The 27,280-nt window shown below is 43.4% G+C and overlaps 1 protein-coding gene across 6 annotated transcripts in view; it reads left to right on the top strand.

Moving 5' to 3' along the window:
* Nucleotides 1–27,280, top strand: part of LOC135907720 (serine/threonine-protein kinase 31-like) — a 326,396-nt gene that overhangs the window by 173,846 nt on the left and 125,270 nt on the right. For all 6 annotated transcript variants that reach the window (XM_065439440.1, XM_065439441.1, XM_065439442.1 and 3 more), the window contains 2 exons: nt 14,805–14,930; nt 19,844–19,933. In XM_065439440.1, coding sequence (XP_065295512.1) covers nt 14,805–14,930; nt 19,844–19,933 — 216 coding nt within the window. The remainder of the gene's footprint in view (nt 1–14,804; nt 14,931–19,843; nt 19,934–27,280) is intronic.

A 27,280-nucleotide genomic window follows, 5' to 3' on the forward strand; every position in this document is an offset into this window, starting at 1 on the left:
CTACGGTGCCTGTGACCATCCACCCCGAACTTCCACCAGCCAGCCTAGGCAGCCAGCTCTCGCCTGAACAGCAGTCTGTCATTGCTGACATACTGGCCAAGAACAATGCCGTCTTTTCTCGCCATGAAGATGACATTGGTCATTTTACTGACACTCAGCATCGCATTGATTTGCTGCCCAATACCGTGCCGTACAGCTGCAGCCCTTACAGATATACGCTAGAAGACAGGCAATTCCTCGAAAGGCAAATTAAAAAGCTTCTTGCTCAAAATATCATCCTCCCTGCATCTGGCCCGTGGGCATTCCCAGTCGTTGTGGTGTCTCGCAGTGGAAAGAAACGCTTGTGTGTGAATTACATTCCACTTAATGAACGTACAATCAAGGTTGTGCACCCCCTACCTCTGGTGGATGACATCATTCAGGACATCGCTGGCTGCGCCTACTTCGCCACAATGGACATTAAGTGCGCCTACTGGCAAGTCAGCCTGAGACCCCAGGACTATGAGAAAACCGCATTCATCACCCACCACGGAACTTACATGTGGACCCGAATGCCATTCGGATTAAAGAATGCGCCGTCCACATTTCAGCGAGCCATGCAACTGGTATTCCAAGACCTTCAGCCTCGCCCGGATAAAAGCGGCATACGAGTATATCTCGATGACATCCTTATCTATGCAGAGTCATTCGCCACATTCGCAGACTTGATGGAAGAGGCCCTCCAGTTGCTGCATACCAGTGGACTTAAGGCCTCACTTGAGAAATGTTCCTTCGGTCTTGCTTGCATCAAATTTCTGGGGTTCATCATTTCAAGCGAAGGCCATCGTCCGGATCCAGAAAGAGCAGCTGCCATGTACCGTATCGCAACTCCCCGAAACCAAAAGGAAGTCCTTTCCTGGATACAGACAGCCAGCTTTTACCGTCGATTCATCAAGGGCTTCGCTAAAGTGGTAGCCCCTCTTCAAGCTCTTGTCAAGTCGTCCACATTTCTGTGGTCCCCAGAATGCGAAAGTGCCTTCCAAGCTATTCGCTCAGCCCTTACAAAGCCACCACTACTTGCTCATTTCAATCAATATGCAGCAACAACAGTAACCACTGATGCTTCCGGTGAAGCCATAGGAGCAGTGTTGTCACAATATCAGGATGGCAAAGAACGTGTTATTGCCTATGCTAGCCGATCCCTGACGCTAGACGAACGCAAGCTTCACAGTAACGTGTGGGAAGGCATCGCAGTACATTGGGCAATAACAGTGAAATTTTTCAGTATCTAATCGGAATCAAGTTCGTCCTAGTTACAGATAACTGGACTGTTGCTTGCTTGACGAAGTGTGTGAAACCATCTCGCAGATTTACTTCCATGCTCATGGACCTGGTTGAATTTGACTTCTCGGTCAGACATTTGCCTGGACGGCAGAATGTTGTAGCTGACCATTTGTCGCGACTTTCGTGTGCAGTCACACACTCCTCTCAAGCGCTGGTTACCGCTCAAGAAAAAGACCCCGAATGCAGTGCAATTCTTCAAAGCCTTGCTAATGGAGATGTCCCGGCCGAGTTCAACCTAATCGACAACGTGCTATACCATCGGACACCTTCAGGAACATATGCTGTTGTAGCGCCATCGTCATTGCGTCCCGCCATTCTCCAGGCACTACATGATGGTGCAGGTCACTTCGACGTCAAGCGGACTTTACACAAAGTGCAAGACCGCTACTGGTGGCCAGATATGGAAAAGGCAGTCAAAAGCTACGTGTCATCCTGCCAGTGCTGCCAGCAGTATAACCGTCCAACCTCAAGAAGCGTTGGTTTTCTTGGCAAAATGCCAACTTCAGATGTTCCATTCTCGAGCATTGCTATCGACCACATAACTATGCCTCCCAGCAACTCATCACGGTACATACTGAACGTGATTGATTTTGCAACTCGCTTTATTGCTCCAGGAGCCGTTCCGTCAACCTCGGCACGCGAAGTTATTCAGACTTTGCATAAAGTATTTTATTGCTATGGTGCACCTGACCACTGTCTCTCAGACCATGGGTCGGCCTTTGAGTCGACAGAGTTCAAGCGGTTCATGCATTTACATAACGTTGAGCTGCACTATTCAACAGCCTACCGACCTGAAGGGAATGGCCTCGTTGAACGAAGCAATGGAACATTACTTACAGTATTACGGAAAATATGTGCTTTGGAACCTTTATCATGGCCTGCAAAGCTCCATGAAGCAGCCTTTGCGGTTAACACTTCGGTGAATTCGAGCACCAGCTTTTCGCCATTCCAGTTACTCTTCAGCTACGTGCCTAAGGTTCCTCTCCAGCAACAACGGTCGCTCCAACAAACCGGCCTTGTTGAGCGCGTCCTTGATGTAACAGCGCAACGTTCAGAGGCATCTGCCAATTCAGAAGCAGCTCAAGCCACCCGCAAACGCCACTATGATAGTACCCATCGCTCTCATAGCTTCACAGTAGGTGACCTAGTATGGATCAAACGTCAAGCGCCAGCGCCCCACGAGAAAATGGCACCGCGCTTTAGAGGGCTCTACCGTCTCACTGAGCAGTTGACTGCATCCACATTCAAGGCTTTGCGTGTGTCAGGAATGACAGCTCGCCTACTTAACCAGCCAAGAACTGTGCATGTTTCGCAAATTAAGTTGTATGTGCCTCCATCATCTCCTGTGGCACACCTTTCGTCCAGCCTTGAAGGGGAAACATCCGCCACTACAGTCCCTGATGATGAAACTGCCATCCACCAAACACAGCCTCAGCGCCAACAGCGTGTGCGCCACCTTCCCCGTCACTTGCAAGACTTCGTGCTTGAGTGACTATACGGACGCCAAGTTAGACCAAGGGACTTGGTCATCCGGACGGGGGTGGAATGTGAGTGCCGTGATGGTGCTTGGCCCAGTTGGTGTGGGCTGCTACAGATGGCGCAACGTGACCTGCGCAACAAGCAGCCGCAGCGACATCGTCACCTACCTTGTCCTGCTTCCGTTTCCGGGAGCCTCGCTTGTTTTTGCTGTTTGCCCGCGATGGGCAAGTCAGTCAAGCCATTGCCGCTGGAGTGATCAGTCGGTGTGTTAAATGTAACCTTAACCCGCATTAAACCGTTACCCTACTATGCGAGTCTTCCTGCGTTCAGCCCAAGCCTCACACAGGCACAAAGTATGATACTCTCACAAGGGAAACACACTTGAACGCAGACGACACAGATATTCGAAGGTTGCAGAATCGCGGAAAAAACATGCGGAGGGTCTCATGGTTTTCTTGGCTAAAAAAAAAGGCGATCTGTCATAGTTGCCAGACCATTGTTTATTTGTCGCTAAATACATATGAGCTTTAAAATTAAAAAAAGAGAAAAATATTTTTTCAAATTTTTTTCTTACCCTGTGCCCTTAAATGCTGGTTCATTAGCTAAGTTGTCATTTCACTAATGAAGACGAGAGACTTTCATGCACAGACAAAGTCAGCGACCAAGAGTGACATAGTTGGTTAACTTAGACAGGAAAACTGAGTTTAGCTGTGTGTTTAACTGCATAGCTTTAAATATTACACATATTGTATGCAGTGCAAGGTGACTGCCCCTCAACCAAGAAATGTTTCTTACAGTTTTTATTTATTTATTTATTTATTTACGGCACCAGGGCTGGAAAGTATTGCAAAAGGGAGCGTTTTGAGCAAGCTAGACAAATAATGCGATGAGTAAACAGTTACTTTCTAATCATACAGGTTTGGCTAATGGTAGATGCAAAAAAATAAGTAAGTGCACACCTGGGAGGCAGCTTTACAGTTATACAGTTTAACCTCATTTTGGAAAGAATGAAAAATAACGCAGTCAGTAATTACCACATTCAGGCTACATAGTGTAGGCTAGTTAATGTTGTATGATACTTGGAAATATTATTGTTTAGGATTTCTGTGTGAAGGCGATTCCAGTCACAGAGTGTGTGAGCTAAAATAGAGCGTGAGAAAGCTAGTGTGACTAGATTTGAAGCATCAAATCTAGTCACACTAGCTTTTTTTTTTTTCCAACCGTTCGTGGCTTATCGTGTCCCACAACAATAATCGTCATCTGTCTTGCCCACTTTTCGTTTCTTTAATGCTGCAAGCATGGTACTTCCAAGTCACGAACGGCTTGTACGTTATCATTGCGACACAGCATTCTCGACAGGAAAGTAGCAAGCAAGGTTGATAATTATTGTTGTGGGAGAAGATAAGCCCCAAAGGGTGCGAACTTCTTTAAGAGTGTATATGTTGCAATGGAGATATCAGTTAAGATGTATAAATTGAAAGTTAGTTTTATTTGCTGTTAGAGGAGCAATTCAATCATAAGTTGAACATATAAAACGAGTGGAGTAATGTTGAGAAGTCTCAATGTGGTAATAAGGTTCAGTAAATTTCAAACGGAAGATGCATACTCTATTTCATCTGTATTCGAGTTTGCTGTAGTAGTAACTTGAAATAGGATGGTGCATTATAAAAGTAGTGGCGCAAATAACCCAAAGTTCTATTAGCAATGTTAGTAATTCTCGATATAGGTTGAGTAGGTCAGATTAGCAATAATCATCATCAGCCCATTTTTATGTCCACTGCAGGACAAAGGCCTCCCCCTACGATCTCCATTTACACGTCTCACGCTAGCTGATTCCAACTTCCGCCAGCAAATTTCCCCTTTCCATCACCCACCTAATTTTCTGCCGTCTTCGACTGCGCTTCCCTTCTGTTGGCACCCATTCTGTAGCTCTAATGGTCCACCGGTTGTCTATCCTGCGTATTATATGGCCTGCCCAGCTCCATTTCTTTTTCTCTTCACGTCAGCTACGATATTGGCTATCCCCATTTGCTCTCTGATCCACAACGCTTTCTTCCTGTCTCAACGTTACGCCTGACATCTTTCGTTCCATCACTCTTTGCATAGTCCTTAACTTGTTCTCGCGCTTCTTTGTTAATCTCCAAGTTTCTACATTATATATGTGGGGTCTTGGGACAAAGGAACACAGTAGTGCAAACAATAGCAAGAGCATTTAATGAACCTTTCATACACCAATCTAGTCAGCCGAAATAGAACGTGCCGATGGGCGTGCAACAAATTGAAGTAGTTCAGCTCACCACGAGCGGATAGCAAGCGAATATGTTCACCTCCACACTGGACACCAACGCCTAATCGTTTGCATGTATGGTCATGTGAATGGTGGCACATTAAGAGGATTTTGTTCGTCCATTGTAGTGTCCTGCTCCTAAGCCTTTCACAGGATGGTCACGCGAAATGTCCACGCAGCTTCCCAACCTGAAGCCAAACAGGAACAGTCTACTCCTGTTTTTCTCCGTGTGACTCTGCCTTTAGGTGCCGTTAGCAGGGCAACACTCTAGTCTGCAACGACACCGACCCTCCACTGGCACTTAGCTACGTGGAGAGGCCGAATCGTAGGAGACTGAGAGCCGTGCAGAGAAAACAACATCAGGGGACACATCAGTCTAGCGTCCCCACATATGTTAGCATTGGCAGAATGTAATGATTTTCAACCTTTTCTTTTCAACCACAGTGGTAAGCTCCCAGTCAGGATCTGATAATGCCTGCCGTGTGCACTCCAACCCAGTTTTATTTCTCTGTAAATTTTCTTCTCATTATCAGCGACCCCTGTGAGTGATTGACCTAGATGAACATACTCTTGCACAGACTCTAGAGGCTGACTGGTGATCATGAATTCTTGTTCTGTTGTCAGGCTTTTGAATGTTACCTTCATCTTCTGCATAATAATCTTCAACCCTACTATTACACTTTTTTGGTTAAGGCCCTCAATTACTTGTTGCAATTCATCCTCAGTGTTGCTGAAGAGTACAATGTCATCAGTAAACTGAAAGATGTCGAGATATTTGCCATTGATCCTCACTTGTAAGTCTTCCCAGTCTAATAGCTAGAGCACTTCTAAGCATACAGTGGCGAAATTGTGTCTCCCTCCCTGATCCCTTTCTTGATAGGTAATCTTCTACTTTTCTTGGTGGAGGACCAAGGTAGCTGTGTTACCTTTGCAGATATACTCATGTATACCTACTGTACTCCTTGATTACCCAATGCCTCCATGACTTCTGTAATCTCTACTGAATATAAAGAGATTGCTTGTATATACTGCAGATTTCGCAGTTATCAAAATGATGAAATGGATGTGATTCTTTGTAGAATATCTCTTGAAGCCACCTTGTTCTCGTGGTTAATTGAAGTCAAGTGTTGCCCTGATTCTATTGGAAATTATTTGGTTGAATATTTTTAGAATACTGAAAGCAACCTAATCTACAAATAATTCAATTCTTCAACATGTTCCCTCTTATGGATTAGTATAATGTTGGCATTCTTCCAGCTCCCTGGTACACTTAAAGTTTTGAGGCGTGGTGTATAAAGGGCACAAGCGTTTCAAGTATATTTCCTCCATCTTTTATTAAATTGACTGTTATGCCATCTTCTCCTGCCGCTTTTCCCTGAGACATGTCCTGCAAGGCCCTTCTAACTTCATCGCTAGTTATAGAAGGTGCCTTTATATCTTGTTAATCTCGCTACTTCCAGTGAAGGCTGCTCTGAGTACTCTACAGGTCAGTATAGGATTCTGCTGCTGCATTTACTATATCATCAATATTGCTGAGGACATTACCTTGCTTAGCTTTCGCTTCATACATCTTGGCCTGTGCCATGCCAAGTTTTATTCTCACCGATTTCATGCTGTGGCCATATTTTAATGCTTCCTCAATCTTTCTGAAGTTGTGATTTTGTATATCGCTTTGTTCTTCTTTACAAGCTTTGACAGTTCAGTGATCTCTTGATATGATTTGATAGATATTATTTCTTGAGTTTTGACGCTTTCATGCTTTGTCGTTTTTTTTATTAGGTCCTTTGTTACTTGGGAGAGCTTACTTACTGGTTGCCTTGGTGCCTTGCCTCCCAACTCAGTTGCTGCTTCTGAAATTAGCCTAGTTACGACTCTCTTCAAATTGAGAGCAGTCCTAGACCTCACTAACCTTTGGTAACTGCCCTTTACCTTACCTAACACTTCGACATCCTTCACTACGCTGTTATTTCATTTATTGTTTCTCCATCGGGGCTTTTCCAGGTCCTCTTCTTGTTACTGCACTTCCTGCAGAAAGTGGTCATTATTCAGAGTGTATTCTTTTCTGCAAATTCGATCATTTCTCCTCTACTATTTCTAGAATCGGTGCCATAGTTGCCAATTGGTTGTTCTCCAGCTTGCTTTTCCCCCACTTTTGCATTGAAGTCGCCTATGACTAAAGTATGGTGAGCTTGTACTTTTCTCATTGCTAATTCAACATCTTCATAAAACTGTTATACTTCTTCATCATCATGACTGAAAGTACTACCTTTAATCTATATCTCCTGTTTAGCTTTATTGGCGGGAGACCCTCCTCAAAAAAACATTTCTTTAATATTTATACTAGAGATCTGAAAATCCACCCACTTACAGAGCATTTCAAGCAGATTTCAAATATGTCATTAGTTTCTGTGTAGCTCCTATAGTTCTTGAGTTAAGTCCTACACAATGGCAAAAGTGATTTTGTGGGTACTTTATTGTATAATAAATTTTGAGCTCTTGGGTTAAGTCCTACACAATGGCAAAATAATGATTTCGCGGGTACTTTATTGTGTAATAAATTTTGAGCTCTTGAGTTAGGTCCTACACAATGGCAAAATAGTGATTTTGCGGGTACATTATTGAGTAATAAATTTTTTCAAAACGCTTTGTGCTGTAGCTTATTTAGCTCTTTGTAGACTGAAAAGTGCCGATGTCTATTCAAACAGCATGTACAATTACTGGAACTATAAAAAAAAAAAATTAGGACACTTCAACTAATTTTTTTTCACAATCACATCAAATTAACCTTGTACACTTACCATTGTCTTGTACTAACAAAATTTGGCATACATATTCTTGAAGATATGTACTGTGCTTTTATCTACTTGAAATTACAATATCTCCAAGCAGTAAGTTGCAAAAGTACATCGTTATAATTCTAGAGAAATGAAAAAAAAATTTAGTTTAGATGTTCTAATTTTTTTTGCATAGTTTCAATAATTGTACACTCTGTTTAGCTAGATATCGGCACTTTGCGGTCTACAAAGAGCTACGCAAGCTACAGCACGATGCTTTTTGTGAAAATTTATTACATAAAAAAGTGCCCATAAAGATTACTATATTTTGCCATTCTGCACCACATAACTCTAAAACTATAACAGCTACACAAAAAGTAGTGCCATGTTTGAAATCTTCATAGAAAACTCTATACTTGTCTGAATTTTGAAACCTTTAATACCAGTAATAAAAAAAAAGTTGTTTCGAGGAGCATCTCCCGTTAAAGCGACTGCTACCCTTTCATTAATGCTGTAGAATTCATCAATGTCGCCTGCTATGTCGTTATTAATTAGAAATCCTACCCCGTATTTTTTCTTGTCTGGAAGACTTCTGTAGTAGAGGACGTGGCTGTTAACACTTTATGAGCCTCGCCAGTTCTTCTAACCTCACTAAGGCTAATAATATCCCAGGCAATGCCTAATAATTCATAGAGCCCTGCTAAGCTACCGTCACTCAAGAGGGTTTGTGTGTTACGCGTTGCCAGGCTTAATTTCCAGTAGCAGCCTCTCTGGATCCAGATATTCTAGCACCCTGTGTTGTTTCATAAGTCTGTCTGCCACCTTTGTCAGGTACTCCACAGGCCCTGGGGACTTAAAGCCACGGGTTAATTGCAGGAGTCATGAAGGAAGTAGTGGCTGTATACTGCACCAGAGGCCAATTCCTGTTTTGGCAAGGGAGTGTCTTTTTTGAAGGTTAATGGGCCTTCCTAATTTGGTTGCACCTGAATTACTATAGCCCCACGAGCATTTGGCGAAGTAGCACATGCGCAGTAGATCCAAAGCCCATACCAGCACTTTGTTTCCATATATGGTATCGGTGGACGCGCTCGCCGCATGCCTGGTTCCCGCCATGGAGCATGTCTCGTGCGACACACAACTTTCCTCCTCACATTTTTGCCATACTGTCCTTAGCTTTCCTCCTTATGCTTTCATTGTGCCCTCCTCCTGTGCTTTTCTCCTCCCGCTCTCTCCAATTTCGCAATTTTTCATCCCCTGCTGAACTGTGCATTTCCTCTTTCATCCTTCGTTGTGCTTGTTTGTTCACGGCGAGGGATGCCGCTGCCGCTCAACACAGGAACGGCCACCTAAGAGCTGTGCTCTGAAATGGTGTGTCACTAATTGCATGTAACTGAACATAAATGTGTACATGTTAGCTTTACTAGAAATATTAGCAGAATCAAATATTCAAGTGGCCAAGAAATAAAAAATAATCTGTCATCCAAATATTTAGGTGTTATGCTGTCAGAGCATGTCTTTTGGTCAGAACATGTTAATACTTTTTTGTAAACATTTCTTTAACTGCACGAACAAAGGACCACAGAGAGCAGACAAGGACAGGCGCAGTCCTTGTCTCCACCTGTCCTTGTTCGCTCTCTCTGTGATCATTTGTTCGTGCAGGTAAAAAAATGGTTGCTAAAATACACCAATTCACCCAACAACAAGTTTATTTAAACTACACATTAATACCATAGTTAAAGGTGCAGGGCCTGCCCTTGCTTGTTGCAACGAAGTTTAAACATGTAAGCTTTAATGTAAAAGAAGCAGCATATAAAATATGCTTTACCAATATTGTAGTATGCTTGTCCTGTGTGGGATCCGTGTTGTGGTGTGCGCATTAACGCATTGGAAAAAAAAAATCAAATCCGCAGTGACAAGATTTGTCCTAGGGAGTTACGACCACTTTCTTAGTGTAACAGCAATGAAAGGAACTTGGTTGGATCCCTTCGTTTGAATGTTGAAGCAGGTTCAGGGTGTCTACCTACCGGGAATTCTCGGCGATTTTGAATCGTATTGAAATAGGCAGGGAAAACTCGGGGAAATTGTGCTTCTATCAGGTAAAATTAGCTGTCATTTTATCGAGGGGTAACGAAAATCGCCCTAATGCTGGCTTGAGTAAAAAAGAGGAATCGTAACGCATGACGCCGTGTCGTCGGCTAGAGGAGTTACCAGTGTACAGTCAATGACTGATTTTCCAAACGTCCCATTTTTGAGACATGCCCGATAATGCAGATGGCTTCGTGACACTACATGCCCCATGGAGTCAATGTATAAAAACGTCTGAAATTTTGGACACAAGAGCCCTTCGGCCATCAAATTTTCCAGACTTTTTGCCACGACCGCAGATCCAAAACGGCTGCAATCAAAGCCAACACCGCTGTTTTATCTCGCCGCCTTGAACCGATGGTGTCTCACGCAGATACGCTGACAGCCGTAACCACCATCACGGCAGCACAAGGCCTTGCTAGGAATAAAGAATAAGGTTTAAGTAATATATAACAGAATCATCAGTGAGTCGATGAACGCTGAAGAATTTTTACGTAATCGCACTATGGTGTCATCCTTACAAAATTCAAGCCTAGCTTGCTGAGTCACAGGTAAAAGAATCAGAATAGATAGAGTAGTAATTGTACTAAAGACTTCAAGCCTTCTGCTAGCACTTGCCATGTTTGAGCTTTCCTCGTCTTATCGTCTTACAACCGTCTTCCTTTGTTTTCAAACAATAAATTGTTAACAGATCCTTTAAATATTGCTTATTTTAAGTTTAAATCATTTACTGAATCGATAGCGATACAATTGGTTGATCCTGATGAAGCCAGCATTGCGAAATAAATTAGCAGTTGCTTCCCTGCGGCACCAACTTAGTTTTCTCTGGGTTAATTATGAACTCCGCAAATAATTAGTGAATACTGCTTTTTTTTCCTTATTTTCATACGTATGACAAGGCATGTAGTAGGCATTCCCATTGTCCTCGGTCAGTGGAACTGGGGAACGATTCCATATTTTTCGAAGTGGCTCACGTTATGCCAGGTATGCACACAAAGTTTCATTCGTGTCATTTAAAAACAGCGTTAAGCAAGCGTTAGACGCTTGTATTTAGGTGTCTTAACAGCAGGAGATGTGACGCTGATGTGATGTAACAGAAAGAGATGTGTTCAATGTAGCAGAAATGAGATTCAAACGGGCACACTTTGCAAAATGATGTGCGGGCAACTGCAACTGCTCGACAGAAACAGCTTTGCTGGAAATTTCGCTGAATTCTGTAAGGTCGCACAAAGACTGCGTTTTTTAGATAGTCACGTTATATCTTGATAATATTTCAGCCGTCTATTAGGAATAATTAGAGAACAGGGAGTCTGTAAATGCACTTTGGAGCGTAACGCTTTGAAATTTTCCGGTGTGTACGGCCAGTAGCATCTACTATATTATTTAATTTAAACACTATAGAATTCAGAAGGAAGCATTCAGTGATTTTTAGTCAACCAGATACTCTTGTGATTAACATTACCCGCCGTGGTTGCTCAGTGGCTATGGTGTTGGGCTGCTGAGCACGAGGTCGCGGGATCGAATCCCGGCCACGGCGGCCGCATTTCGATGGGGGCGAAATGCGAAAACACCTGTGTACTTAGATTTAGGTGCACGTTAAAGAACCCCAGGTGGTCAAAATTTCCGGAGTCCTCCACTACGGCGTGCCTCATAATCAGAAAGTGTTTTGGCACGTAAAACCCCACAATTAATTAAAATAATTAATTGTGATTAACATCCATCCCATGCAGCATGGCATACGCATGGTGAGAATTTCAAGTTCTTCAAGGTCGATTTGCCACACGGTGGCAAAAAAAAAAGGAAACTGTACGAAATGTCCATAATTTGTAGGTATGAATCATGTATATATTCTTTTTAAGGTGTGCCTAAATGATTGCAGTGTTATGTGTACACAGCCGCCAATGAAAGTCTTGTTTATATCTCCGTTTCCATCGACGAGCTAGACAAAGCCAAATGAAGCAGCCAAATCGTGCCACTGTTTTGCTGTTTTGCTAGCTGATTCACACTTCAGCCATCACGGCTCCATTGTAGAGCCGTCGGCTCTTGAAATGCCTTGCAGGGAATAAGTTTCAGGAATTTGACTTTAACAGTATACCTTTGGCTTAAGTCAGAAACTACATCCAATCATGTCAGAAATCAATTGACATCATTGCAATGGGAAAGTCATCCTAGAAAAGTGACCTGAAGAACTTGAAGCGTATGGTAACTGAGCAGCCGCTTAGCTTCAAGAAATTGCGGCTAAGAAGATTTTACTACGTTTTGTTTATCTATGCGTATAAGGTCTGTTATCCCATCTTGTAATATTTTTGGCATTCTTGAAATCCTTGAATTGTCCTTGAATTTAAGTAAAAGTATCTGTATATGTAACGCATAAGTTTTCACCGTGCCATGGGCATTAGGCTGCAGCATCTGAGCATTTCACATGACAAAAACAAATTCTTTCGCAAACGCTTTTGGAGCTGTTGGAAAATATCTTTGCCTTGCTGTTGAAGGTATGATCATCCACGCCGACATGCGATAGTCCTATGTAATAATTCACTTCTTTTTTTTAAATTCTTTTTGTTGTCTCTTTATTTGTCATAGGTAAGCTGTGAACCACAGTGTGGCTAAAGCTTCCCTTAGGTTGCTAAAAATTGTGCAGATCTAAAGCACATATTAGAATTAATGTGAAGCGACCCTTTAAGGATTGGTGATGCTTATTTGATGCTATGCAAAAAGTTGTTTGGTTTGGCTTGGTGTGATAAGTTTTATGTAGGAGATGTATGGGACAAGCCCACTCTGGAGGATTGGCCAAGAATGGACCCACATCCAGTGCCACGTGCCAAATGGCTAAATGAAAGAAAATAAAGTAAATCAAAGAATATGGTTAATGTAATTCACCATTTTATTAACAGATTTGTATTCTTTAGAGATGCTTGTGAACCAACATTATATGTTCAAGTTTTTTTGTAGGCAGTGGTGTTCTTTCTTTCTTCTTTTTAAACGCAGAACACAAGTGAGGATACTCAGTCAGCATGCAAAGGTTATACAGTGAAAGCTCGTTAATTCGAACTTCAATAATTCGAATTTATGGATAATTCGAACTGTACGATTTGGTCCGGCCAAGCTCCATAGAAGTCTATGTATAAAAAAGTCCGTTAATTCGAACGCGAGAAGGTTCCCTCACGGATAATTCGAACTACGCTCGCCTGGCACACGGCCAGAGAAACGCGCCTACTGCCTACACACAAGGCTGTATTGCCTCCGAAACGGGGAGAACGGCGAGAGAAGGCAAAATCGGAAAAAATCTAACCGACGCGGGGTCAGCCAGAAGGCAGCGGCGGCTGCCGCCTCTCCGTTCTACGTAACCTCCGAGACTTCTTGCCCGTTGCGAATCTCGGAGGCTTTGCAAATCTTGTACAGCTGCTAATGTTGTGCGGAGATGGCACGGCAAGCACCAAAACACAGCGAATCAAGTACGTCACAGCTGCGCTTGCAATCAAGAACGAACGAATCAGGGCCTTCGCCACCTTCACATGTTCGGCGTCTTTGTCTCGGCAGTCTTCATCGGTTGTGCACCTCTATTTTCAGCTTAGGAGGGATCGGCCGTCGCGATTCATTGGGATGGTGTTAAGCCTCGGCTAACGTTCGTTTCGGTGGACATCGGTGGTGTGGCACAGTCGGACCCAGAGCTTCGACTTGAAGATGGCGTGTGCCCACGGCACACGCCATCACTTTCTGACACGCCAAATTTCTGACATGCCCTACTGCTTCCAAATCGCAGTGTACTGTTGCCCTCTTTCACTTTCGTTAGTTTGAACTTTCGTTAATTCGAACTGAAGCGGCTTCCCCTTGCGGTTTGAATTAACGAGCTTTTACTGTAATAAGGCACTTGACGAGTACTTTCATGTAACCTTTGTGTTTATATCCACAAATATATCTCGTAAAATAGCGATCGACCCATCAGCCAAGCAGCCACACCAAACCTGGGAAAGTAAAAAATATAAATTATGGGGTTTTACGTGCCAAAACCACTTTCTGATTATGAAGCACCCCGTAGTCGAGGGCTCCGGAAATTTCGACCACCTGTGGTTCTTTAATGTGCACCTAAATCTAAGTGCATGGGTGTTTTTGCATGTCACCCCCATCGGAATGCGGCCGTCATGGCCAGAATTTGATCCTGCACCCTCGTGTTGAGTAGCCCAACACCATAGCCACTGAGCAACCATGGCAGGTACCTGGGAAAGTAGGCAAGCAAAACTTTGCCTTAGAATTTCGTTATCAACCCGCTGCCTTTTAGTTACGACGTGGCTGACACTACATGACCCTCACGCTACATCAAGTCGATTGCTGTGCCAGGATTTCCACTGGTGGCACCCTGCTTCATAAAATCTTTTGTTGGTCATTTCATCTTTCTCCACTGTCTGAAACTTTTCTTTTTCCTTCTTTTTTTCTTCCCCTTTGTCCCTTTTTTTTTCTTCCCACTATGTAATCATCATGCTAGTGTGAAGCTCTACATTTTTGTCTTAATTTCAGGTTAGGCTCCTACATTTATTTTTTGGGCAGGTTTCTATATTTGCTTTATTGCTATACATATTGTCTTTCAGGTCTTTCCTGTTCCCTCTAGATTTTTTACCCACATCTGTGAATGATGGGTCAAGACTTTCGAGTACTTGACACTATGTCATTTTGCAACTATCTCCGAGTTCATTTTGATTCAGTCAGTGTATGTGGAGGATGTGTAGCATTGCTGTACGGCATTAATTATTGTGTTAACTGACATTAATTACAAAACTTCACTTGAAGTTTAGAGTGGCTTTTTCTATTGAGAGCACTATGGCTAGTGGTTTTATTGTTCTTTTTTTCCTCTCCTCCAGGCTGCCTTAGCTGAGCTAAAACGGGCCTATGGTGAGCTACTGGAGGTTTCTGGAGGTGCCCCATTGGACATTGCAGCTGTTCCTTTGACCTTTGATGAAATAAGCCAAAGCATTGCCAAACTGAAGGTGAGAGGAATATTTATAGTTGGTTTCTTATAATAATATCCTAAAGAGAAATGAACTAAACCTGATGCATGAAGCTTAAAAGGTCACATTAACTAATGACTAATTAGTGTTTAGTCATTTACTCATATATAACATAATGCTATTGTTCCCAGAAAGAAAGATCTCTAAATGAATATTGAGGATTAGTGACTTATAATAACACAACCGGGAAGCTTTTAAAGTTAATTTGGATAATTTTAAGCTCAAAATAAAAAATACGTAAGTTCATGTTCAAGTTAATTCACCAATAATGTCACTTTAGCATAAAAGTATGTTCATTTTTCTTAATACGCAGTGCACCTCTAAATTGGGAACTTCCAGACATGACCCCATACAAAAACAAGATAATATACCATATTTACTTGAATGTAACGCGACTGTGATGGCATACATATGAGGGGCAACCTTCTAGCCACGTGAAATTTAAAAATAATAATAATAAATAAAACCAGAAATTTAATGCAAGATGAGCAGGAAAAATGATGTTACGAGGGGTGGGACTCCTGTGCCAAACTGTGCTAAACACAGAAAATATGCCGAAATTGCGCCACGCTACGCCAGAACAGCTTCAGCATGTGTGCTCCGCAGTGGCCGCAAACGGCGAGCAGATTTTTTCCCAAAAAGGAGTGCAGCCGTTCACAATCCTCACCGCGCGGGGCCACCTCCGGCATTGTTTTTCGTAATTTTCACATTTCTAACATGACTTTTCGATGCTTCCGGCAAGTGGTCAGCACACTCGCAGCAGCTCCCAGCTGTCATTGCGCTGGTGTCGGAACGGCCAGGGAAGCTGTATTTAGAGGGTATCTGAATATGGTTGAGCAGGCTGACTGGCACGGTGCTCCCTATAGCCGAGACGCAAAACAGCGAAAAGTAGGCTGAGGGCGTTGCGAACAAACTAGATATTGGGGAGGTGCGCGCTGCAGCGGGCTGGCATCTATGTCGCCAGGGCCCGTATAAAGTGAAACTATTTTAATCTGTGTTTACGCCTATCACAAAGGGCGAATGGCAGATTTGGAATAAAAACAGAGTGAAAAATTTTACCTTATACCACAAAGTTAAGTACTAGGTGCCTTGCTAGAATGGTGAAACCGTCTCCACATTTTTCTTGAGAAATTGTCATGCTAGCACCACCAGATTGACCGAAAGAGTGCTCCAGCCACAGCTTGCATGTTGCAGTTTATAGTGAATAGTGAATACTACAGTACATGCAGAAGGAAGCCTATAATTTCTCTCAGAAGGCTGCTCCCTTTATCCTTTAAATTTTTTAGACATTACTTCTTTTTCACATTTATTGTGAAATATGATTGTTCAGAAAATGTACTTGCTAGTTCTGAATATCTTCAGACATGACAACTTCTAATCACTCCCTATGACAAGGGCATAAATGCATACCTGCCAACTACCCCACATTTTCTGGGAAGGTTTATGAATTTTGCCTCGTGTAACGACTTTACAAATGTGTAAAGTTTTACAAAAAATTAGTTCTGTTTGCAAGAAAGTTTCATTGGTCTCTTAACATTCTGTTGAGTCTTCTGGCGGTGAAAGAACACTAGAGGGGCTCTTGCTTCAAGTAACTTTCAGCACGACGATGACATTACACTGCTTTCAGTCTTTGATTACGAACTCTCATAAAAGAAAACATATTTTACATGTTGAGCTAGCGGCAGCAAGTTGTGTTTTTTACGTTCCAGAGAATTGCATGCACTGCAGAATGAACTAGCAAGGTGGTTAGCCTTGGTGTGGACCACCATCTCATTTGGAAACATTGCAGAGTAGTTTGATAAATGCAGATAATTAAACGCATAAAGTACCATACAGAGGATGTGATAGTGTGGTCTTTAAGCAGTGATAAAGTGCTGAGAGTGACATCACTGGACATTAAGGCTACGTTCATATTTGGTCTCAGAGCAGGCGGAAGCGGCAAAAACTTGACAAAATCCACCTGTCTAGGTGGCGAAAAGGGCAGAAAACCAGGTGCCGAGTCCAGTCGGTCTTGGGCCAATTTTTTTTGCGTGGCAAAGTGAAAAGCTGTTCTGCTTAACTGTCTTCTTCCTCTTTCATGGTAGATGAAAGGATGATACAAGCAGTTGCACAAAATGACAGCTTTTAATGACTGATGGGTCAATGAATGACCATGCCATTTGAAATGGTGCAGTGAAGAGTGTCACCGCGCAGACTAGATGCAGACTAGATGCAATATATGCAGACTAGATGGTGGGGAAAGCAGCAGTGGTTTCCGCTGCAGTGGTGAAACAAATGTAAACATCTTGGACATGCGCAGAAAAGGTTTTCCGCCTGCTTTGGCCTTTCCACCCACTTGCCGTTTCCTAAGTGGGAACGTAGCCTAAGTGTAAATAAATTTCCATTTATTCAAGGTAAAGTTTGCTAATTTTTTTGTTTTTTCTGTGTGGTAAAATCAAAGCTGCGCTACTTTTTTTTTTTTCGAAAAGACTGGGCATGTGTTTTTTTTTTTTTTTTTTTCAGAAGCTCTAATGTCATTTCTACATTAGTTTTCTACTTTCAACCCATAAAAATTAGGTGCACGTCCCATTCAGGTGTGTCAAAATTTGGGAAATACTGCCAAATAAATTGGAAAAAATGGGGGTTAACCGAGGGTCCCGATTTGAAATGATATGCCGAATAAGTCAGTGTTATGCTTTCGCATTTTTTTCTGCCTCTTCTTTAGTTCAACCTGCCAGATAATTCTATCAGTTTTGTCAGTCCCGTCAGTGTCAAATTAATGCAAGTCTGATGCATGCACCTGTACACACCCCCTTTTTGTTGGTATAGGCCTACCTGTCTGAAAATAATAGGTATGTCTTTGTTTTGAGGCTTTTGAAGAAACAGAAAACTGTTCTTTTTTGTCTTCCTGTGTGTGTACTTGTGTATGCAGGTACAATGTTTTTCATATGTACGGTTCAGCATTCTTAATTCCTATATAAAAAAAATTCAGCATACCTTTTTCAGTTTTTATTTCGACCCAAGAAGTTGTTTTGCTAGAATTGGAATTTTCAAGAAATCAAAATTTCATCTACCCTTTTGTTTGCTTGTTTGTTTCTTTTAACAAAAGAGCTGAGTGTTAATAAATAAGTAATTCATTTTAAAATATCTTACGGAATCCAAGTGGGGCATAGAGTAATGAGGGCAAAACATGAAAAGTATACTTAGTAACAATGAGTGAAAAACATATGGAAACAGTGTAAATTTTTGTAAGTGTAATGTTATCAATTAATATAGAAAACTAAATTTATAAGTAAAATACTCTAATAAAATAGTTCATAATGCAGTGAAGCATATCATTTGAGCTCACCTGCACACACAGAAACACCTGGTACAAAGTGCATAACGACATTAGTCAAGGGGAGTAGACTTGCAAAAGCACTGGGAAGCATTGAAAAACAAAGGCGTACAATTAATCGTCAATGACAAAAAAAGTAATAAGGAGTGTTGTGGGGGTTCCACTCTGCGTGCGGCTAGGGCTGAAGGCGAGCTCCGGATCTAGCCCCACGCAGTCGCTTTGTGTTACTCCCCAACCCGTAGCGCGGGAATCGCGGCTATGTCGGGTTTGAACGAATAAGGCAACCAGTGGCGTCAACTGTAAGAACGTTTATTGCTACCGGCAATAAAGAACACTGGCAGAGGGACGTCCTCTCTGTAATTGTAATAAATAGGCCGGCCTCGTTGCCCGGGATAGTCAGGCAAACGTGGTCACCCACGGGTTGCGGCAGGTACTCCAGTCCGGCAGGATAAGGGTCCGGCCTCAGAGACAGAAGGTCTCCCTCTGTCTCTGTCGCGCAGTTTCGTACCTTCTTACCTGGGCGAGGGGAATGTCCTCCTCACCCATCAGCTAACTGCCAGCGAGTTGGCGAGGAAGGGTGCGCGTCCCGAGAGCTAGGGAGAATCGGAAGAGGGCATAGTGCGCCTCTCTCCTGTCTATGCCGGCTCTCGACGCGACGGTGCGGTGGAAGATAGGCGCGTGCTCCCCACAGTGTACAATATGAAAGTTAGGCTGCTCAGACTCCTCCCCACGATGGGCGACGAGGGGTATGCCTCCCACCGCTCTTATTAGCCGTACACCCCTTTGAGGGGAACTTCGCAATCAGAGTTGTCGACTTATCAAACCTACATTCTTTTTTTATTATTTTTTTGTGATTTTTAAGTGTTCTTTTGTCACATAGGAAATATTAGAAAGCAATCTAAGTTGAAGTGGAGAAAAATTCAAATTCTTAGTATGCTGCCAACAAAAACCATATGAAAATCCCAATTGGGAAATTCTATCAGGCACTGTGGGTACGCAGCTTTCCATTGACCCAGTGGCACCATCTTGGTACTGTACTGCCATGGAAAGGAGAAACCAGAGCTTCATATAGCCACAGCATCGTATTTTACCACGCAAAACTAAAAGAAAAGAAGCGAAAAGAAAAACTGGTGCCATGATTCATTACTGCTGCCACAAATGGGAAGTGCTTGTACTGGCTGCCACATATTTTATTTGCTGGTGCAGGTGTTGTGCAAATTTTGACAGCGTGAGCTTTTCATTTTTTTTTATCCCAGCGATAGCTGGTGATCTTAGTAGGCCGTGTCGCTGGCTTGCATTTCTTTTGTAATGCATCTCAATTGCAAAATTGTTGAATGTACCAGTCAATATAGCAGAATAGTCATATCAAAGGGGCCAAGGAAAAAAGACCCATTGATGTGTGAACCCTTCCCCTCTCATCAAAATACATATTAAGGGGGCTGAAGATCATTCCATAGATGGTCATATTGAGGGTGCCTTAAATTGCATATGGGAATGTTGCATTTTGTGTTTTGCTTGTTCACATCTGTTCAGAAAAACTTTGCCCTTCACAAATTTTTCGCAACTGCAATCACAGATGGAAAAAGGGCCAGACTTCCAGAGGCAAAGGCAGAAGACTGATGCTGCACGTGCTCGTCTCGTAACTGTTCTACAGGAACTGGAACAGGTAAGAACAAAGTGAGATTGACTGATTAAGGAGAGATGAGGGTCATGAAATCTTTTTTTTTTTTTTCAACACATTTTGCTCAACTTTTGTGTGCAGATATATTGTAGAATGCTGATAGGTATTTAGATTTCCAGTATCTCACTTGGAAGAAAAGATATGACAGGATACAATAGTCCTAATTGGGTCATTTCTTACGGGCCTTTCTAGTAATTTCTCATTAAAATAAAGTGTGTTTAAGAAAATGCAGACATTTCCAAAGGCCCACTGCACATCCTAAAGCTAAGCAAACAACAATAAAGTAATTGTGGTTATCACAAATAAATACCAAAGTTGGGAAGAAAAAACAGTGTGGCAGTAATTAGCCTACATTTGATCTAAATAATAAGCTTTAAGAAAAAACAACGGAAAGCTTTAGGGTGTAGCTGTACCCGCCTTGGTTGCTCAGTGGCTATGGTTTTGGGCTGCTGAGCATGAGGTCGCGGGATTGAATCCCGGCCACGGCGGCCACATTTTGATAGGGGCGAAATGTGAAAACAGCCATGTACCTACATTTAGGTGCACGTTAAAAACCCCAGGTAGTTAAAATTTCCGGAATCCTCCACTACGGCATGCCTCATAATCAGAAAGGTGTTTTGGCACGTAAAACCCCATAATTTAATTTTAAAATTTTTAGGGTGTAGTTATGATATCACTCAAAAATATGATACCTAGTTCACTGAAATCAGTTAATGCAAACATTATGAAAACATCCTTAAGGCAAAAGCACTTCACGAAAAAAAGAAATTTGAAAAAATTGCATTTAAAGTTTTACTGCCACTACCTCTTTTGTCTATTGAACATATGGCAGCTCTAGCATCTTACCCAGGTGTTGCTGAGCACAAGAACACCAAATTTACTGAAATCGATTCAGGAAAATTTTTATCAAACCTTTCATAAGGCAAACAACCGAACACCAGCCTCAATATTGGTTGGTTTTGTATTCATGCAATGCTCTTAAAACACGAAACCTTCAGGACACATCTAATCTTGTGTGCTGCTTACAAATATGCGAATTAATTTTTTTCTAAAGTCAATAAAACAAAGTAGTTGCAGTTTTTCTTGTGTTAAAATTTTGGCATGTTACTTGCAAAAAATGTGCCACAACAGGATAGCTAAAAGTAAGCAGGTGTGGTCCTGGACGTTCAAATACTGCAAGTTAGTACTTAGATGTTTGTATGTGTAATTCAGAGGAGGTATTCAGAGACCCGGATTGGGAAGAATTGGGGATAAAAGTTAATGGAGAATACCTTAGTAACTTGCAATTTCCTGATGATATTGCTTTGCTTAGTAACTCAGGGGACCAATTGCAATGCATGCTCGCTGACCTGGAGAGGCAAAGCAGAAGGGTGGGTCTAAAAATAAATCTGCAGAAAACTAAAGTAATGTTTAACAGTCTCGGAAGAGAACAACAGTTTACGATAGGTAGCGAGGCACTAGAAGTGGTAAGGCAATACATCTACTTAGGACAGGTAGTGACTGTGGATCCGGATCATGAGGCTGAAATAATCAAAAGAATAAGAATGGGCTGGGGTGCGTTTGGCAGGCATTCTCGGATCATGAACAGTAGGTTGCCATTATCCCTCAAGAGAAAAGGGTATAACAGCTGTGTCTTACCAGTACTCACGTACGGGGCAGAAACCTGGAGGCTTACGAAAAGGGTTTTGCTTAAATTGAGGACGACGCAATGAGCTATGGGAAGAGAAATGATAGGTGTAACATTAAGGGATAAGAAAAGAGCAGATTGGGTGAGGGAACAAACGCGAGTTAATGACATCTTAGTTGAAATCAAGAAAAAGAAATGGGCATGGGCAGGACATGTAATGAGGAGGGAAGATAACCGATGGTCATTAAGGGTTACGAACTGGATTCCAAGGGAAGGGAAGCATATCAGGGGGCGGCAAAAAGTTAGGTGAGATAAATAAGTTTGCAGGGACAACGTGGCCACAATTAGTACATGACCGGGGTAGTTCGAGAAGTATGGGAGAGGCCTTTGCCCTGCAGTGGGCGTAACCAGGCTGATGATGATGATGATCTGTAATTTAGCAAAAGTTACGAAATCCTAAAGTTGCATGTAGCTTTACAAATGTGAATTCTCGTTGGTGATTTCTACAGGATTTCAAAATATTTCAGTGTCCTAAGACCATGGTGTGAGAACAGGTGATCTGACGGCCGCGCGCAGCGTGTCTCACTAATGTTGGGGAGCCGCGAGGTGGTGCACGTGGCTAGGAGGCTGGTTAGGAAGCCGGGCACTGGAGGCTGACATGCCCTGAGCGCACGCGTTTCAGCCTGAATTTTTAAGAGTGTGTGTAAGTGTTAGCGCTCTCATATTGAGGCTACTGTACTAATTTCTCGAAAGCTTATAGACAAGAACGGCACCGAGAGCGGCGCTGCTGCGCCGGCGTTGAGAGCGCCGCATGCGAAGCAAAATTCTATTAGCGGGTGGTACCCCTCTCCCATCTCTCGTACGCGCCGCCTTGATTGCCTCCTGCACTGGGCGTGTTTGGGCACGTTTCGCGCCGCGCGCGGTGTGTGCGCGTGGACATTTCCTTCGAAGGGCGGTGTACAGCCTGTTTCACATTTAGGGGAAACCCGAAGCGCATTGCATCGCGATGCGGCGAGCGCTTGAGTCAGGCGGCGGCAGCAGCTCGCGCAGATGCTCGAGGGGCGGGATCTTGAACGGCGTCGTCTGCTACGGCGGCGCGCGCTGGCCGCATTGTTGAGAAACGTTCTACTGTCAGGTGCAGAGCGCCGATCACATCGTTACTGCGTGAAATGAGCCGGTATTCTTTGCTAAGCGTTGCGCGACGCCCACTGATACACCTCGAATGTAAGTTCATCACTGCATGGCAGTCATAGACGACGTACTGATTCCATACATTCTTGACGGCCCGTTTCTGGAAGGCGACTATATATTCTAACGCGATAGGACGCCGATCCACACTGCTCGTGCTGTGCAAGAACTGCTAGAAGAGCGCGCAGTCACTCTCTTGGAGCGGCCGCCTCAATCCCCGGGCGCCAACATCATTTAAGATGTCTGGGGCTCGTTGAAAGTATCGCTGGCGCAACATCCCCTCTATCAGTCGCCCGAAAATAGGCTTCGATCCACCATCGTCAGCGACTGAGACGTGCAGCGAATGAACACATCCCTGATCAAGTTATTATACACTTCAGTGCCTTCCAGGATGAGTGCTGTCATCGCTGCCGCTGGGGACATGACGAGATACTAACTGAAGTTCCGAGCGTGACGTGTCCAATTCCCCACCGGCGGGCAGGGTCTGTCTGGTGTAGCGAATGATTGTCGAGAAAAATCACTTCCAGCTCATTGTCTGAACCTAAAACGTTCATTTAATCGTGTCCGTTTGTTTCACCGTGTTCGACTCCCATTGTTGAGTGCTTTGTTTTCCTTTCGAGTCAAACAAAGACTGAGCACTTTGCGCGCATATCTTGGTGCGTTTTCTTGCTGCGCATTACAGTAGCACACACAGTGAAGAAATATACGTGCACACGCTCAGTACTCCGGCCTTTCGAAAGAACAAATGAACCATGTTGTCAAAAGAAGTTTGTGGAACTCCATTATCGCCAATGAAGGATCAGAGTGTGGCGACGCACAACGTTTAGTAAAGAATATCAGCTCAGTTCCCGCAGTACTGATGAAATCGGTGCACTGCCCCTGACAGTACCACGCTTCGCGAAAATGCGGCCAGCGCGCGCCGCCGTAGCAGAAGACGCAGATCACGACACTGCCCCTCAAGCGTGTGCGCCTGCTCGAGCTGCTGCCGCCGCACGACTCCATTGCTTGCCGCATCGCGGCGCAATACGTTCCGAGTTTTCCCCTTAGTGTGAAACAAACTGCACACGCTATATTTGCCTTTAAGAAGATCGGCACGCTTGACGATTATTTTTATGGCTGCAATGCGGCGAAAGGGCAGCGTCTGCTTAACCATGTAAGGGACGCTGAGCAGGTAATTGGAAACGACATCGTATGTGCCGCCGGAAAAATCGTCAGCACATACGATGCGGCACATACATACGGCACCTACGAGCTAAAGTCATTTTTGCAGTTTCTCACATTATGTTTGCTACAAATCCGTGTTGTCTCTGATGGCGACAACGGACTTCTATCGACACTGTGCGGAAATAAACAAGATATATCGCGGCATAGCACAAGTACGACATGCGCACACAACTTTAACTAGTACGTCCTCTACAATATGGATTGGAGGCAGCAATGTAGACAGCTTGGTCATTTTTTAACAGTACTCAAGAGACGGAAGTTGAAAGTATTATTAATCATTCCTGCTTCAGCAATGCCGGCGCGACCAAGACGCGGGTGTGTATCGTCCAGTAACCCGATCGATCGGTGCAGTGGTGAAGCGGGAATGAACTCCGGTCATGTTCAATGCATCATGCACATATTCAATTTCTGGGCACGCGTGAACTTCGGCCACTGCTAGCGCATACAACAGACGTGGTTTCCATTCTTAGACAGCGCACACACAAACGAAACACCAGAAAGAAGACAGGACAAGCGCTCGTTGAACTTAAAGTTTTTATATGAATAAAAGGATTATGTACCGAGTAATTACTAATTTCACGTGGGTTACATATAGAAACCGTCATACACTCAGAAGTGATCAGTGAACGAGCTCGCTTCGTTTGCCAGATGTCTACTTCGCTCGGCGCACCGCAGTAATCCATGTCTGTCGTCTGCTTCTTTCGTACCATTTTCTTGTGAATCGGCAGAATTTCACTGGTGGCATCAACCTTTTCATGTTTACATTGCTGTCGTGACAGTTAAAAACACAATAATAATTTCCGGTCATCCGAAGAGGCGCCGTCGCAAACAAGAGACGTTTCGCGCGCAGCGCGAACTGAACGCGGGCGCGACCGTGGAGGGAAGCGGCGACGGAAACCTACACCCGTTGGAGATGAAATCGCGCCGCCAGGGGAGAAACGAGCGCTGGCGTCTAGGATGAAACTTGGCGTGCGGTCGTCTATAGAGTTAGTTGACATGGCTGTAACGCGTGCTGCATTTTTAAATCAAAAACGTATATTTTGCTAAACGCAGTGCTCGCAGTCTGCATTTTTGTTGTACGATGTTCTCCTGCGTGTGTATAGGCGCTTTTGCATAATGCAGTGGTCTGTACCATCATTGTTGTGTATACTCAAACGAAAATTAAATATTGTGCATTTTACATACAGGCTCCGTGAATAGTGAAGCTCTTAAAGCACCAATGCAGAGGCTGCTTGCTTCTTATGAACCATGCCACGCCTTTCATGCATTTATAGCGTTCAGTGGAATCATGCTCCTTACTAAAATGTTCAGGACAGAAGGCGCCGATCGTTTTTTTTTTTTTTGTTATTCAATATTCACGAAGCAACAGAAAACCAATATGGAATCAACTTGCAACCCAAGAGAAAGGAAGTTCATCGAGGTAGGATAGAGATATCCCTGTGGCATTCTTCATCATTCTTCATCGTTCTTGTGTTGGCAGTGCTGATCTGGTTCTGGCCACCTTCTATTGCCAAATCAGTTGCTAACTCCTGTAACCTGTGATTTACTACATTTTGCTTTCTTTTTCTTCCTTTTTATATGTATTTTCTGCCTATTGCTCCTTCTTTCGGAAGTGCTCCGCAAGCCTCAGTTGTCACGGAACACCGTTCTTTGAAAGTGAAGTGTGAAGAAGCAGGAAAATTACTCAGCACAGCCTCTCTAGCTAGAGAAGCTCTTCGGGTCGTGCTGGCTAAAACAACTCCACTGTGCACTATCGTCCATGTTTTTGTCACATACACTGGGTCGAAGTGCTTTTCGCACAATAGTCTCCTTGATGCGGGACACAGTCTTCACGCTGTATGGCAGCTCGCCATGCTTGCAGTCAACTCTTCTCTTTAGGGACACTCAACATCGATAGTCTTTGCACGGGTCATATTCATTCTTGCAGTTTGTAACGAAACACTTTTTGCCCATATACTGGTTCGATCCGTCTCCGCCAGGCAACGTCGCCGCTCAAACGACAAATCTCTCTTCTTGCCTCTTTTGCAATTCTGCTTATTCGTCCCTTTTCATTATTTCCATTATTAAGCGTCTACCGAGGACAAGGATGACTGATTGCTCACGGTAAAGCAAACATGGCAAAAAAAAAGAGATTGTCTGCCCACACTGCTTTTCCGCGAGTGCTGCCAGGCTTTGTCAAACGCCGTCTGCTAGAACATGGAGCACGACCTCAATGTTGGAGACATTATTGTCTATTACGGCGCCTGAGGAACTTGGATGATTATAATGAATAAAAGATGCGCCTAAATAAATTTGTTTTTATTTCTTTCAACGCATTTTATGTGCAGTTATAACTATTTACCCTTCCAAATTTCCCGCCTTTTCAGCCTCCTTGCGTGTGCTGCCGTGTGGCAGTACAGACGTGAAACACGACCATTAATGAGATGCGTTTCTCCCTTGTGGCCCCCGCATCATCGGATCACCTGTTCTTACACCGTGCCTAAGACACTATATCATAGTTTTTGTGCACTCTCTGACTCGCCTGCATTCAGGGGGAAAAAGAGAATGACGATAATTGAATGAGTAGAAAGGACACAGTGCTGATGCCAACATTTGAGACTTTAAAAATGCTATACTTGAGAAAAACAAACCAATAGACTAGAAAAAAAAAAACAGGGAAAATATAAATTTTAAGCTTCAAAACCGGATAATAATAATTACAATATACAGTCAAACCCACTTATAACGGTACCGGTTTTAACAATATATCGGTTATAACAGTGAGAAGCTGCTCCACCGTCAACTTTTGTATATTTTTTATGGTGAAATAACCTGCTTAATACAATGTCCCGACGTCGCATTATTGGTTATAACGATGAAGTTTGGCTGCTGGGTGTTCGACCTGAACCGTAGTAAAATGCGAAATTCTTGAAAAGAAAAAAGAAAAGCAATTCGAGCCACTGCACGATGGGCCACTGCTCCAACAGGCACCACATGCTTTTTTTCTAGTCATCCTCGTGTGCCTCTCTCCCGTCACCCTTCCCCCCTCCGAACACAAATGAGCTGCGCCTACAGCTCTACGCCACCCCACCCTCTGAAACACGAGTGGACCGCACCAACTGCGCTGTTTGCAGGTTCCTCCTAGAATAAAGAACCAACTTTAGAGAAGGGAAACTGTACCTTCCACAGTGGTTCGAAAACATGGAGGAAGGAAACTGAGGAGAGGCCCTACCCCCTCTGCGCGCTAGGAGAAAAGTGTGGAGGAAATGATGTAGTGGGTTCTCTTTTCTTTGCTCATTCTTTTTAAATTTTTT

This window comes from Dermacentor albipictus, chromosome 1 (genome assembly GCF_038994185.2).
Source record: "Dermacentor albipictus isolate Rhodes 1998 colony chromosome 1, USDA_Dalb.pri_finalv2, whole genome shotgun sequence".
NCBI classification, from domain to species: Eukaryota; Metazoa; Arthropoda; class Arachnida; order Ixodida; family Ixodidae; genus Dermacentor; species Dermacentor albipictus.